Source organism: Vombatus ursinus, unplaced genomic scaffold (genome assembly GCF_900497805.2).
Source record: "Vombatus ursinus unplaced genomic scaffold, bare-nosed wombat genome assembly UNPS02014793.1, whole genome shotgun sequence".
In the NCBI taxonomy this organism is placed as follows: domain Eukaryota; kingdom Metazoa; phylum Chordata; class Mammalia; order Diprotodontia; family Vombatidae; genus Vombatus; species Vombatus ursinus.
The window spans coordinates 17,933,000-17,947,146 of NW_020954571.1; the positions used below are offsets into that span (position 1 = coordinate 17,933,000).

General features: G+C 36.9%; 1 protein-coding gene across 2 annotated transcripts in view; it reads left to right on the forward strand.

Annotated features, from left to right (window-relative positions):
* The first annotated feature begins 274 nt into the window (after positions 1 to 274).
* The window catches only part of LOC114048502 (liver carboxylesterase 1-like), a 79,524-nt gene continuing 65,651 nt past the window's right edge, over positions 275 to 14,147 (forward strand). Inside the window, exons 1-2 of one of the 2 annotated variants that reach the window (XM_027869448.1) lie at positions 275 to 355; positions 1,262 to 1,424. In XM_027869448.1, coding sequence (XP_027725249.1) covers positions 1,346 to 1,424 — 79 coding nt within the window. In that variant the 5' untranslated portion in view covers positions 275 to 355; positions 1,262 to 1,345. Of the gene's footprint in view, positions 356 to 1,167; positions 1,425 to 14,147 lie in introns of those variants that run through there. The other variant, XM_027869449.1, reaches the window with a different exon arrangement.

The following is a 14,147-nucleotide window of genomic DNA, read 5'->3' on the forward strand; positions in this document are numbered from 1 at the left end:
TTTAAAGAAAAATTATTAACTCTGCAAAATTTATTCTCCAAAGTAAAGAAATATCATGTATACAGAGGAAACATTAAGTAACAAAATAATACAAAGTAACTGAGAAAATTAGAGTACTAAGAACCTGAGGGATGAGGAAAAGTCTTTTGTAGGAGCTAGTAACTGAACTAGGGGCTTTAGGGATTAAGGATAGAGACTGCATTTTATCCTTCATTTTCTCCTCAAACCTTAGCATAGTGTCCTCCCTCTTTGGCACATGACCATCTGAGGAGGACAGGACTGTGAGGAAAGATCAGGTGAGCAGCATGAAAAATCAGACTATTACAGTCATCAGATGCCACAAGAAAGATTAAAGGTACAGAAAAGGGAGGTTGCATTGCCCTCTAAATTTACTTCAAAATTTTCCCTTAGACTGGCTGTATGTTGGAATAATGGAAAGAGCATGTGATTTCAAGTCAGGAGACCTGGAAATTCGAGTCCTGTATCTGATACTTCCTGTATTAATTTGAATAAATGACAGCCTCACAAATAGCCTGTTTCTTCATCTGAAAAATGGATAAAATAGTACTTATCCTATCTGTTTTATAGAGTTTTGAAGAAAGTTCTTTGCAAGCTTTACAATAGTTGAGAACTGAATTATTTCTATTCTCTTATTTCTATCTATTTCCCTGATTTGAGTGTTTTTCCCCAATAAATCTCAGCATTTTCAAAGTTAGGCACTTCCCCTTCTGTTTTCTTCCTTTACACCTATGTTGTACACAGTCTTCAATCATCACTAAGTATGCCCTGATAAATCACAAAGATTTTTTCTCTATAGAACTAGATTCCTTCATAATTTCTGCACTGATAAAAAACCAAAAATGACAAAAAGTTGAGAGTCCTTCAAGGTCACCCAGAAAGCCAGTGGGTGGGCCTGGCAGTCAACTCAGAAGATTTTTTTAAGCCCATAGTTTGCCCACTGAACCCCATTGATTTAACATACCAAGCTGTATGACTGACTTTATGTGCACTGAAGGTAGAAAATTCAAACTGCCTTTAGGGTTAAAGTACACCTTACATAACATTGGTTTTGTTTACTGATGTGGATATTCAGTTGTGTCATAGAAGCACATTATATTTAGAGTCCCTCAAATGAAGAGGATTAGTGAATTGTGGGTGGAGGTTCAAGACACCAATCTTGGATCTCACCAAGGCAATATTTGAAGAAGATTAATTTCTCTTTGGTTGTTTTCTGACTTGGCATTTCTATGATTCTGTACAGGGGTTAGTCACTCAATCAGTTTACAGCTGTGCAAGACAGAAGCAACCTCAGCCTTTTAGGAAAGCATAGATCTCTGCACCAGACATGTGGCAAAGAACTGCTCTCAACAACATATGGCAGATTTCCCTGGTTCTCTGCTCCATTATTGTGTTCATCATACAGGGTAAGGTTTGGAGTTTTTGTTTTGTTTTGTTTTATTTCTCCTTCCAAAAAGAAAAGAAAAAAGAACTACTTAGAACACTTAGTACTATCTCATCTGAAAATTTTTTTCAAATAAATGTTTGTGGATTTTATTAACAATCACAAATTAACAAAACTGATAATGTTAACTGCATAGAGACTCATCTTTCTGAAAGAGTTCCATATCCTGAACCAGCTTTACTGTGGTTTTCCATTGGAAGAAGTTGCTTATTTTATGAATTCAACAGTAGGTAAAGGGAACTGACACTGTGGGCCACCTCCTTAACTCCAGTGTGTCCCTCTTGGAGCAGCCACAGGGGTTTTTGGCTTTGGTCTAGTCAGGAATGAGTAACTTAAAACAACAATCAAACAAACATAAATCAAAATATTCTCTGGGTAAAGACAATGATTCTAAAACTGAAATGGAAATATTACAGCAATTTTCTCACTCTTTCAAGACAAAAGAAAAAAATACCTTAACTCAAATAATTGAAATTCTGGAATGTCAAGATTGGAAAGAACCTCAGTGGTAATCTATTTCAACACTCACATTTTACAGTGGAAACTTAGGCTAAGAGAAAATAAAGGGAGGGTCAAGTCAGTTGCAGAGACTGGAATAGAAGTCAGGTGGCTCAATGTATAGCCTTTTTAGTATTAATCCATGATGACTCCCTGCAGAAGCCATTTAAAAACTGACTTTTTTGTTGTTGTAATGTTTAATTGTAGTAAAGGAGTGGGAAACTGAAGCACGCGTGGTCTTGCTGAGCGGCATTAAGGAGTCCAGAGAAGGGAGAGAATCAGTATGAATTGATAGAAAGGATGAGAGGAGAGGAGGAACAATGCTGGGAGAGATTTCTGCAGAAAACTTCTAAGCTCCCTCAGGTGGTCAAAATCATGGGCCAAGTAAATTTCAGAGCTGGATGAATGAGTAGGAATTCAGGGGGTTACCATGGATAGATCTTAAAGATAAAACTTTCTGGTTGGAACAAACATGTAAATCAAGTGGCAAACTGAGGTAATTGCCTAGAGAACTCATTAAAGAATAACAATTTGCTCATCTGAGTATTGTGGCTCTTCATTATCTAATTCAGTTCTTCAGTTTGTGCATTTGTGTGCATAGAAACAGATTCAGAGTTGGAGGGAGAGAGGAGGAATAGGGCTCATTCCTACTGGTCTACAAATCAACTAAGCTATCTGCTGCTTTCTTTGGAGAAGAGGAAATAAGAGTGACTGAGGGCCTCTGAAAAGGTGTTGTTGGACCAGATAATCAACTTGGTCCTTTCCAGATCTATCTGGAAGGCTCTCAGGGAGAGAAGGGAAGAATGAATGCTGAGGAGATTGCAGCTATGCATATGAGCTATGAGAAAAATCTTCTGGCCAGGACTAGAAACCTTTTAACATTTGCAAAGAAGGGACGTAAGTTAAGAAAGTTCTGACAATATTAATATGCAATTCTCTGATCCAAAGTGCCATCACCTGTACTCTGAGGGCATTAAAAATGATGATCTCAAATGGCTCTCATACCTATAAATTTTATGATTCTATGACTTTGATGGCCCTGGAGTCAAAAAGAAGCAAAGACATATTTAAGCTACTGGCTAGCAAAAAAGATCTCTGAACAGGCTTTTTTTTTTAAAAAATTATAAACTTAATAATCAACAGAATAACAAAATTTTACACAAAACCCATAGCCTTTAATGAAACAGACAAAAAGAAATGAACATGCAAAGAAAAGAAAATGTTTTTTGTTTTTGTTTCCTTCCATATATGCCCGAAGTTCCTCTACCCTGGCCCTGTTTTCCTTCTTTCTTTCTTTCTTGTATTTTTTTAAAAATACAGATGTAATCAATATGTGTTTGATTTTGGAGAATGAAGCCCACCTCAAGTGCAATCAACAGCATCTCCAGGCCAATCCATTGTGGAGCTCTAGGCTTGGTCATGCTCAACATTGGTTTCTGGTCCAAGACCAGAAACTGCAGAAATGCCTTAGGTAAGACAGATCCTATAATCTCCAAAGTTCATAGAGGCAGGAGTTCAGTAAGAGGGAGCAGTATCCAAGGAGCACTAGGTGGGGGTCTAGTGTGGAGCTCTAGTGAGCTCCAGATCCAGAGACAGGAGAAAGACCCTGTGCAGAGGCTAATCTGAGTTGTCTCTGAGGTCCTTAAGGAGAATGAAAAAAAAATAAAGTGATCTTTTTTTTCCAATATATTTTATTTATTTTGTTAATTATTTCTCAGTTACATGTAAATTTTAAAATATTTATTTAAAAAATGGGAGTCCAAATTCTCTCTCCTTTCCCCCACTCCCTCTTACATGAGAAGTCAAGCAATTTGATATCAATTACACTTGTGAAGTCATGCAAAATGTATTTCCATATTAACTGTGTTGCAAAAGAAAACACAGACAAAAAACCCAAGAGAAATAAAAAAAAGTATAAAAAATATGTTTCAAGAAACAAAAGTATGCTTCAATATGCATTTAGAGTTCATCAGTTTTTCCCGCTTTGGAGATGGATAGCATTCTTCATCATGTTGTCTTTGGAATTGTCTTGAATTGTTTGTCTTCATCAGAGTAGCTAAGTCTTTCACAGTTGATCATCATTATAATATTGCTGTTACTGTGTATGATGTTCTCCTGATTCTGCTCACTTCACTTCACATGAGGTGATAAAAGTCTTCCCAGATTTTTTCTGGTCATTTTTCTTATACCACAATAGTATTCCATCACAATTATATACCATACAATTCAGCCATTCCTCAATTCATCAGTATTCCCTCAATTTCCAATTCTATATGTATAGTCATGCAAAACACATTTTCATATTAGCTGCATTGCAAAAGAAAACACAGAACACTGCCTCTGAAAAAAGCCAGAAGAATAAAGTAAAGGAAAAGTATGCTTCAGTCTCATTCATGCTCTATCAGGTTCACTCCTCCTCTGGAGATGGATGACATTTTTCATCATAAGTCCTTCAAAATTGTCTTGGATCATTGTATTGCTATAAAGGTTGAACAAATTCTGGTATATGATTATGATGGAATACTACTGTGGTATAAGAAATGATGAGCTTGTTGATTTTTTTTAACTTTCTTTTTTTATTAAGAAATTTATTTATTTTTAGTTTTCAACATTCACTTTCACAAGATTTTGAGTTCCAAATTTTCACCCCATCTCACCTGTCCACCACCCCAAGATAGCATGCATTCTGAATACCCCTTCCCCTAGTCTGCCTTCCCTTCTATCTCTCCCCACTCTTCTTTTATCCCCTTCCCCTTCAATTTTCCTGTAGGGCAGGATAGATTTCTGTACCCCATTTCCTGTATTTCTTATTTTCTAGTTGCATGTGAAAACATTTTTTTAAACATGTGTTTTTAAAACTTTGGGTTCCAAATTTTCTCCCTTCTTCCCTCCCCACCCACCCTCAATGAAAAGGCAAGCAACTCAATATAGGTTATACATGAACACTTATGCAAAACACTTCCATAGTAGACATGCTGTGAAAAACTAATTCTATTTCCCTTAATCCTATCCTGCCCTACCCCATTTATTCTATTCTTTCTTTTGATCCTGTCCCTTCTCAGAAGTATTTGCTTCTGATTACTCCCTTTTCCAATCTGCCCTCTTCTCTGTCATCCCCCTAATCACTTGTGCCGTTCCTCCCACCCCATTTTCCTATAGGGTAAGACAGATTTCCATACCCAATTGAGTGTGTATATTATTCCCTCCTTAAGTCAAACCCTATGAGAATAAGAATCACTCACTCCCTCTCAACTTCCCCTGTTTCCCCTCCACTGTAAGAGCCTTTTCTTTTCTGTTGTTTTGTGAGATAATTTATCCTTTTCTACCTCTCCCTTTCTCCTTCTCTTAGTATAATCCTCTCTCACCCCTTAATTTTCTTCTCCAGGTATAATGCCTTCATCTTCAACTCGCTCTGTCCCCTCTATCTATCTATCTATACATACATACATATAATTTTTTTCCCTCCAACTACCCTAATACTGACAAAGGTCTCATGAGTTACAAATATCATCTTTCCATGCAGGAATGTAAATAGTTCAACCTCAATAAGTCTCTTATGTTTTCTCTTTCCTGTTTACCTCTTCCATGTTTCACTTGAGTCTTATATTTGAAGGTCAAATTTTCTATTCAGCTCTGGTCTTTTCCACAGGACTGCTTGAAAGTCCTCTATTTCATTGAATGACTATTTTTCACCCTGAAGGATTATACTCAGTTTTGCTTGGTAGGTGATTCTAGGTTGTAGTCCTAATTCCTTTGCCCTCTGGAATATCATACTCCATGCCCTCCTGACACTTGATGTAGAAGCTGCTAAATCTTGTGTTATCCTGACTGTGTTTCCACAATACTTGAATTGTTTCCTTCTGGCTGCTTGTAATATCTTCTCCTTGACCTGGGAATTCTGGAATTTGGCTACAACATTCCTAGGAGTTTTCCTTTGGGGATCTCTTTCAGGAGGTGATTGGTGGATTCTTTCAATTTCTATTTTGCCCTCTGGTTCTAAAATATCAGGGCAGTTTTCCTTGATAATTTCTTGAAAGGTGATTTCTAGGCTCTTTTTTTGATCATGGCTTTCAGATAGTCCAATAATTTTTAAGTTCTCTCTCCTGGATCTATTTTCCAGGTCAGTTGTTTTTCCAATGAGATATTTCACATTCTCTTCTATTTTTTCATTCCTTTTGATTAGTGTTACAGTGCCTTGATTTCTCAAATTGTCCCTAGCTTCCAATTTCTCCATTCTAATTTTTAAGGAAGTATTTTCTTCAGTGAGCTTTTAGACTTCTTTTCCATTTGGCTAATTTTGCTTTTAAGGGCATTCTTCTCCTCATTGGCTTTTTGGACCTCTTTTGCCATTTGGGTTAGGCTATTTTTTAAGGTGTTATTTTCTTCAGTATTTTTTAGGGCCTCCTTTAGCATCACTCTCAGTTTTTCCTCTACTTCTCTTACTTGCTTCTCAAAATCCTTTTTGAGCTCTTTCTTGGCCTGGGACCAATTCATATTTTTCTTGGAGGCTTTGGATGTAGGAGCTTTGACTTTGTTGTCTTCTTCTGGTTGTATGTTTTGCTCTTCTTTGTCACCAAAGTAAGATAATATAGTCTGACTCTTTTTGCACTGCTTACTCATGATCCAGGCCAATTGCTTGAGTTTTAAATTCTTTGTTAAGGTAAGAGTCTGCTTCCAATGTGGAGAATGTACTGTCCCAAGCTTCAGGGGTTTGTACAGCTGTTTTCAGAGATACTTCTAGGGACCTATAAATTTTCAGTTCTTCCAAGGTGGTATAATAAGGTGTGAGGTGTTTCCTCTCCACCTCCACAACAAGCTCCACCACACTAGCACTCCTCCTTGTGCCAGGACCACCCCTCAGAACTGTGACTCAGATCCAAGCACAGGCAAAGCAAGAGATTCTTGCCTCAGCACTGGCAAAGATATACCTGCAATCCCCCTCTGATCAGCCACTCGATTCTCTCTCAGTCTGTGGGTGGGAAGGTCAGGAGGGAGCTGCTACCCTGGGAGGACTTGAGACAGAGACCTAGCTTTTCTCTCTCACTGCAGTCACAAACTTTTCCCACTGACCTTCCAAGTTATCTTTGGCATTCATGGGTTGAGAAGTCTGGAAACCACCACAGCTGCACACAATTCAGTCCTCTGAGGCCTGCTCCAGGGTTGCTGTGGCCTGCATGCCCACACTGCACTCCTCTCCCAGCCTGGTGTGATATACCTTTCTGATCTAGGTTGTCTTGGGCTGGAAATTTGTTTCACTCTGTCTTTTTGTGGGTTCTGCTGCTTTAGAATTTGTTTAGAGCCATTTTTTTTTTACAGATATTTGGAGGGGTTTGGGGGAGAGCTCAAGCAAGTCACTGCTTTCACTCCACCATCTTGGCTCCACTCCCTGAGCTTGTTGATCTTAAAAAAGTATAGGCAAACTTGCACAAAATAATGAAGAGCAAAATGAGCAGAACCAAGAGAACATTGTCTGTAGCAACAGCAGTATTGTTTTAAGAACAACTTTGAGTGAATAAATCATTTTTACTATTATAAATACCCACATTAACTACAAAAGACATAAGAAGGAAGACATTATCTGCATTCAGAGAAAAAAACTAATAAATAGAAGCATGTATATATGCTATAATATTTGGTTCTTGATCATAGCACCTTGGAAGAACTGAAAATTTACAAGTCCCTAGAAGTATCTCTGCACAAAACCCATGAAGTTTGGGACAGTACATTCTCCACATTGGAAACAGACTCTTACCTTAACAAAGAGTTTAAAACTCAAGTAAGTGGTTGGGATCATGAGCAAGCAGCGCAAAAAGAGTCAGACTATATTATCTTACTTTGGTGACAAAGAAGATCAAAACATACAACCAGAAGAAGACAACAAAGTCAAAACTCCTACATTCAAAGCCTCCAAGAAAAATATGAATTTGTCCCAGGCCATGGAAGAGCTCAAAAAGGATTTTGAGAAGCAAGTAAGAGAAGTAGAGGAAAAACTGAGAGTGATGCAAGGAAATCATGAAAAACATATCAACAGCTTGCTAAAGGAGACCCAAAAAAATATTGAAGAAAACAACATCTTAAAAAATAGCCTAACTCGAGTGGCAAAAGAGGTCCAAAAAGCCAAAGAGGAGAAGAATGCCTTAAAAAAGCAAAATTGGTCACATGGAAAAGGAAGTCCAAAAAGCTTACTGAAGAATATACTTCCTTAAAAATTAGAAAGGAGCAATTGGAAGGTAGAAACTTTATGAGAAATCAAGACACTGTAAAACAAATCCAAAAGAATGAAAACATAGAAAACAATGTGAAATATCTCATTGGAAAAACAAATGACCTGGAAAATATATCCAGGAGGGATAATTTAAAAAAAAAATTATTGGACTATCGGAAAGCCATGATCAAAAAAAGAACCTAGACATCATCTTTCAAGAAAATATCAAGTATGGGCAGCTAGGTGGCACAGTGGATAGAGCACCGTCCCTGAAGTCAGGAGGACCTGAGTTCAAATCTGGCCTTAGACCAAACACTTGACATTTACTAGCTGTGTGACCCTGGGCAAGTCACTTAACCCCAATTGCCTAAAAAAAGAAAAAGAAAAAGAAAAAAAACTGCCCTAATATTTTAGAACCAGAGGGCAAAATAGAAATTGAAAGAATCCACCAATCACCTCCTGAAAGAGATCACCAAAGGAAAACTCCTAGGAATATTGTAGCCAAATTCCAGAATTCCCAGGTCAATGAGAAAATATTACAAGCAGCCAGAAAGAAACAATTCAAGTACTGTGGAAACACAGTCAGGATAACACAAGATTTAGCAGCTTCTACATTAAGGCACTGGAGGGCTTGGAATATAATATTCCAGAGGGCAAAGGAGATAGGATTACAACCAAGAATCACCTCCCTAGCAAAACTGAGTATAATCTTTCAAGGGAAAAAAGGGACATTCAGTGAAATAGAGGACTTACAAGCATTCTTGATGAAAAGACCAGAGCTGAACAGAAAATTTGACTTTCAGACACAAGACTCAAGAAAAATATGAAGAGGTAAACAGGAAAGAGAAATCATAAGAGACTTATTAAGGTTGAACTGTTTACATTCTACATGGAGAGATGATATTTGTAACTCCTGAGTCCTTTGTCAGTATTAGAGTAGTTGGAGAGAAAAATTATCTGTATGCATATAGATAGATAGATAGATAGATAGATACACAGATAGATACAGGGGACAGGGTGAGTTGAAGATGAAGGGGTCATATCTGGAGAATAAAATTAAGGAGTGAGAGAGGATTATACAAGGAGAAGGAGAAAGGGAGAAGTGGAATGAAGCAAATTATCTCACATAAAACAGGTAAGAAAAGACTTTTACGGTGGAGCAGAAATGGAGGAAGGTGAGAGGGAATAAGTGAATCTTATTCTTACAGGATTTGGCTTAAGGAGAGAATAACATACAAACTCAATTAGAAATGGAAATCTACCTTACCCTACAGGAAACTAGGAGGGGAAGGGGACAAGAGAGGAGGGGGATGATAGAGGGGAGGGCAGATTGGGGCAGGGAGTAATGAGAAGCAAACATTTCTAAGGAGGGACAGGGTCCAAAGAGAGAATAGAATAAATGGAGGGCAGGATAGGATTAAGGGAAATATACTTAGTTTTCCATAACATGACTACTATGGAAGTGTTTTGCATGACTACACATGTATAACTGGTATTGAGTTGCTTACCTTCTCAATGAAGGTGGGTGGGGAGGGAGGAAGGGAGAAAATTTAGAACCCAAACTTCTACAAACAACAATTAAGAAATAGTTTTCACATGCAACTAGATAAGAAGATATGCAGGAAATGGGGCATAGAAATCTATCCTGCCCTGATAGAGGAAGGGGTTAAGAAGAGACAGGGAGAGACAGAAGGGAGGGCAGATTAGGAGAAGGGGTATTCAGAACACATGCCATCTTGGGGTGGGGGGAGGGATGAGATGGGGAGAAAATTTGGAACTCAAAATCTTGTGGAAGTGAATGTTGAAAAATAAAAATAAATTAACTAATTAATTAAAAATAAAAAAAAATAAAAAATAAATTTAAAAAATTTAAAAAATAGAATCCTTGGACTAGTTCACAGCTTTACCAGTGGTACATTAAGATATCTGTTTTCTCACAGCCACTCTAGAATGTGTGATTTTCCTTTTTAATCAACCTGGTCAATCTGATGAATGTGAAGTGGTATCTCAGATTTATTTTAAGGTGTATTTCTCTAAATAATAGTGATTTAGAGCATTTTTTAATGTGGCTATTGATAGTTTAGATTTCTCCCTCTGAAAACTATCTATTTATATTCTTTGATAATTTATCAATTGAAAAATGGCTCTTATTTTTACAAATTTGAATCAGTTAACTATATATCCTAGGGGTGAGACCTTTATCCGATAATCTTTTTATAATCTCCCACTCAATTTCTTCTGTCTCTCCTAATTTAAGCAGCATTGGTTCCCTTTATGCAAAAAATTTTACATTTTAATGACATAAAAATTGTTTGTTTTACATCCTTTGCCTTTCTGTTTCTTGTTTGTTCTGATGATCTCTTAATTGTTAAATCAAATGACCTTTTCTCAGTTCTCATTTTACTTGACTTCTCTTTAGCCTTTGACATTGTCGATCACTTTCTTTTCTTTGATATTCTGTTCTTACTAGGTTTTCATGACACTGCTTTCTCCTGATTCTCCTACTTCTTGGACTGCTTCTTAGTCTCCTTTGCTGAATTTTCAACCAGGTCATCCCTGCTAACAGTAGGTGACTCCCAAGGCTCCATCCTGAGTTCTTCTTTTCTCCTATTTTGCTTGGTGATCTCATCAGTTCTGGTAGATCCAATTGTCATTTCTAGGCTGATGATTCTTTTTTTTTTCAATCAATCAAGCATTTATTTAAGTGAGTACTATAGGCCAGACACTCTGGTAGGTGCTAAGGGTGCAAATACAAAGAATGAAACTACCCCTCCTCACAAGGCACTTACATTTTTTTAAAACTTTATTTATTTTTAGTTTTCAACGTTCACTTCCGCAAGATTTTGAGTTTCAAATTTTCTCCCCATCTCATCCCTCCCCCCACCCCAAGATGGCATGCATTCTGTATACCCCTTCCCCTAATCTGCCCTCCCTTCTATCTCTCCCCCCCCCTTCTCTTATGCCCTACCCCTTCTATTTTCCTATAGGGCAGGATATATGTCAATACCCCATTTCCTCTATTTCTTATTTCCCAATTGCATGTGAAAACAATTTTTTAACATATGTTTTTAAAACTTTGGTTTACAAATTTTCTCCCTCCCTGCCTCCCCATCCACCCTTATTGAAAAGGCAAGCAAGTCAATACAGGTTATACATGTGTAGTCATGTAAAACACTTCCATAGTAATCATTTTGTGAAAAACTAAGTATATTTCCCTTCATCCTATCCCATCCCCCATTTATTCTATTCTCTCTTTTGACCCTGTACCTCCTCAGAAGTGTTTGCTTCTGATTATACCCTCCCCCAATTTGCCCTCCCCTCTATCCTTCTCCTGCTCTCTTGTTCCCTTCATCTCTTATTTGCCAGTAGGGTAAGATAGATTTGCATATGCAATTTTGTATGTTATTCCCTCCTTAAGCCAAATCCTATGAGGACAAAATTCACTCATTCCTTCTCATCTTCCCCCCTTTCCAATCCATTGTTAAAGGCCTTTTCTTGTCTGTTTCATGTGAGATAATTTACCCCATTCTACCTCTCCCTTTCTCCTTCTCCCAGTATAATCCTCTCTCAGCCCTTAATTTTATTTTCCAGCTATCACCCCTTCATCTTCAACTCACCCTGTGCCCTCTATCTATCCATCTATCTATCTATCTATCTTTCTTTCTTTCTATCTATCTATCTATCTATCTATCTATCTATCTATCTATCTATCTATCTATCCATCTGTCATCTATCTATCTATCTATCTATCTATCTATCTATCTATCTATACATAGATATAATTTTTTCCCTCCCACTACCATAATACTGACAAAAAAAGTAATTATCAAGGAAATGTGCCCTGATATTCTAGAGCCAGAGGGTAAAACAGAAATTGAAAAAATTCACCAATCACCTCCTGAAAGAAATCCCAAAATGAAAAGATCCAGGAATATCATAGCCAAATCCCAGAACTCCCAGATTAAAGAGAAAGTAGTGCAAAGAAATAATTCAAATATCATTGAGCCAGTTAGAATAACAGAAAATCTAGCTGTTTCTACATTAAAGGATTGGAGGACTTGTAATACGATATTCTGCAAGGCAAAGAGGCCAGGATTATAACCAAGAATCACCTACCCAGCAAAACTGAATATAATCTTTAGTTGAAAAAATGGATATTCAACAAAATAGAAAACTGTCAAGCATTCCTGATGAAAAGATCAGAACTGAATAGAAGTTTTGACTTTCAAATATAAAATTCAAGAGAAGCATACAAAGGAGAACAGAAAAGGGGAATCATAAGGGACTCAATAAGGTTAAACTGTTTACATTACTACATGGGAATATGATATATGTAACTCCTAAAATCTTTCTCCTTACCAGGGGAGTTATAAGCAGTATACACATGCAGAGGGCATGAGTATGAGTTGAATGTGATGGTATAATTATCTAAAAATATAATTAAAGAGTGAGAAAAATGAATGCACTAGGCAGGGGAATGGAAAAGGATAGAATAAATTATAAAATAGGATAGCATAAATTATCTCATATCAAAGAGGCATGAAAGAGCTTTTACAGTGATGGGGAGATGGGGGAGATGGGGTTGAGGGAGTAAGCCTTACTCTCATTAGAATTGACTAAAAGAGGGAATAACATACGCACTCAGCTGAGTATAGAAATCTATATCACCCTACGGAAAAGTAGGAAGGGAAGGGGATGAGAGAAAGTTGTAGATGATATAAGTGAGGGAGGATTGGGGCAGGTTAAAGACAGAAGCAAAAGCAAAACACTTTTGAGGATGGACAAGGAGCAAGGAGAGAGAGAGTAGGTTAAATAGGGATAAATAGATAGACAGACAGATAGATAGATAGATAGATAGATAGATAGATAGAAGGAAATACACAGTAATCATAACTGAAAAATTTATAGTAAGTTTCTCTGATAAATACTTTATTTCTCAAAAATATAGAGAACTGAATGAAATTTATAAAAATAAGAGCCATTCCTCTATTGATAAGTGGTCAAAGGATATGAACAGGCAGTTTTCAGATAAAGTAATCAAAGCTATCTATAATCATATGAAAAAATGCTCTAAATCACTATTGAATAAAGAAATGCAGATTAGAACAACTTTGAACTACCACCGCACACTTATCAGATTGGCTAATGTGACAGAAAAGGAAAATAAGAAAATTCAGAGTGGATATGGAAAAACTGAGGCACTAATGCACTGTTGGTGAAGCTGTATACTGATTTCATCATTCTGTAGAGCAATTTGGAACTATGCCCAAATGGCTATAAAACCATGAATACCCTTTGAGCAGGCAATACCACTACTAGGACTGTATCCAAAAGAGATAAAAAAACAAAAAAGAAAAGGACCTATGTGTATAAAAATATTTATAGGAGCTCTTTTAATGGTGGAAAAGAATTGGAAATTGAGGGGATGCCCATCAATTGGAGAATGGCTGAACAAGTTGTTGTTTATGATTGTGATGGAATACTATTGTGGTATAAGAAATGACAAGCGTGATGCTCTCACAAAAACCTGGAAAGACTTAAATGAACTGATGCAAAGAGAAATAAGCAGAACCAGGAGAACATTGTATGCAGTGAGAGCAATATTTGTGATGATCAATTGTGAATGACAGCTGTTCTCAGCAATATAATGATCCAAGACAGTTCTGAAGAGCTTATGATGAAAAACACTATCCATCTTCAGGGGAAGAAATGATAGAGTTTGAAGGTAGATCAAAGTAAACTTTTTCTTTCCTTTCTTTTTCTTTTTTTGTCTGTGTTTTCTTTTACAACATGACTAATGTGGAAATGTTTTGCATGTCAGCACATGTCTAACCTATATCAAATTGCCTTCTCAAGGGGGGGGGAGGGTTTAGGGAGGAAGGGAAGGAGAGAATTTGAAACTCAAAATTTTTAAAAAATGAATGCTAAAAATGATTTTACATGTAAATGGGGAAAATAAAATATTAAATCATTTAAAAAAAG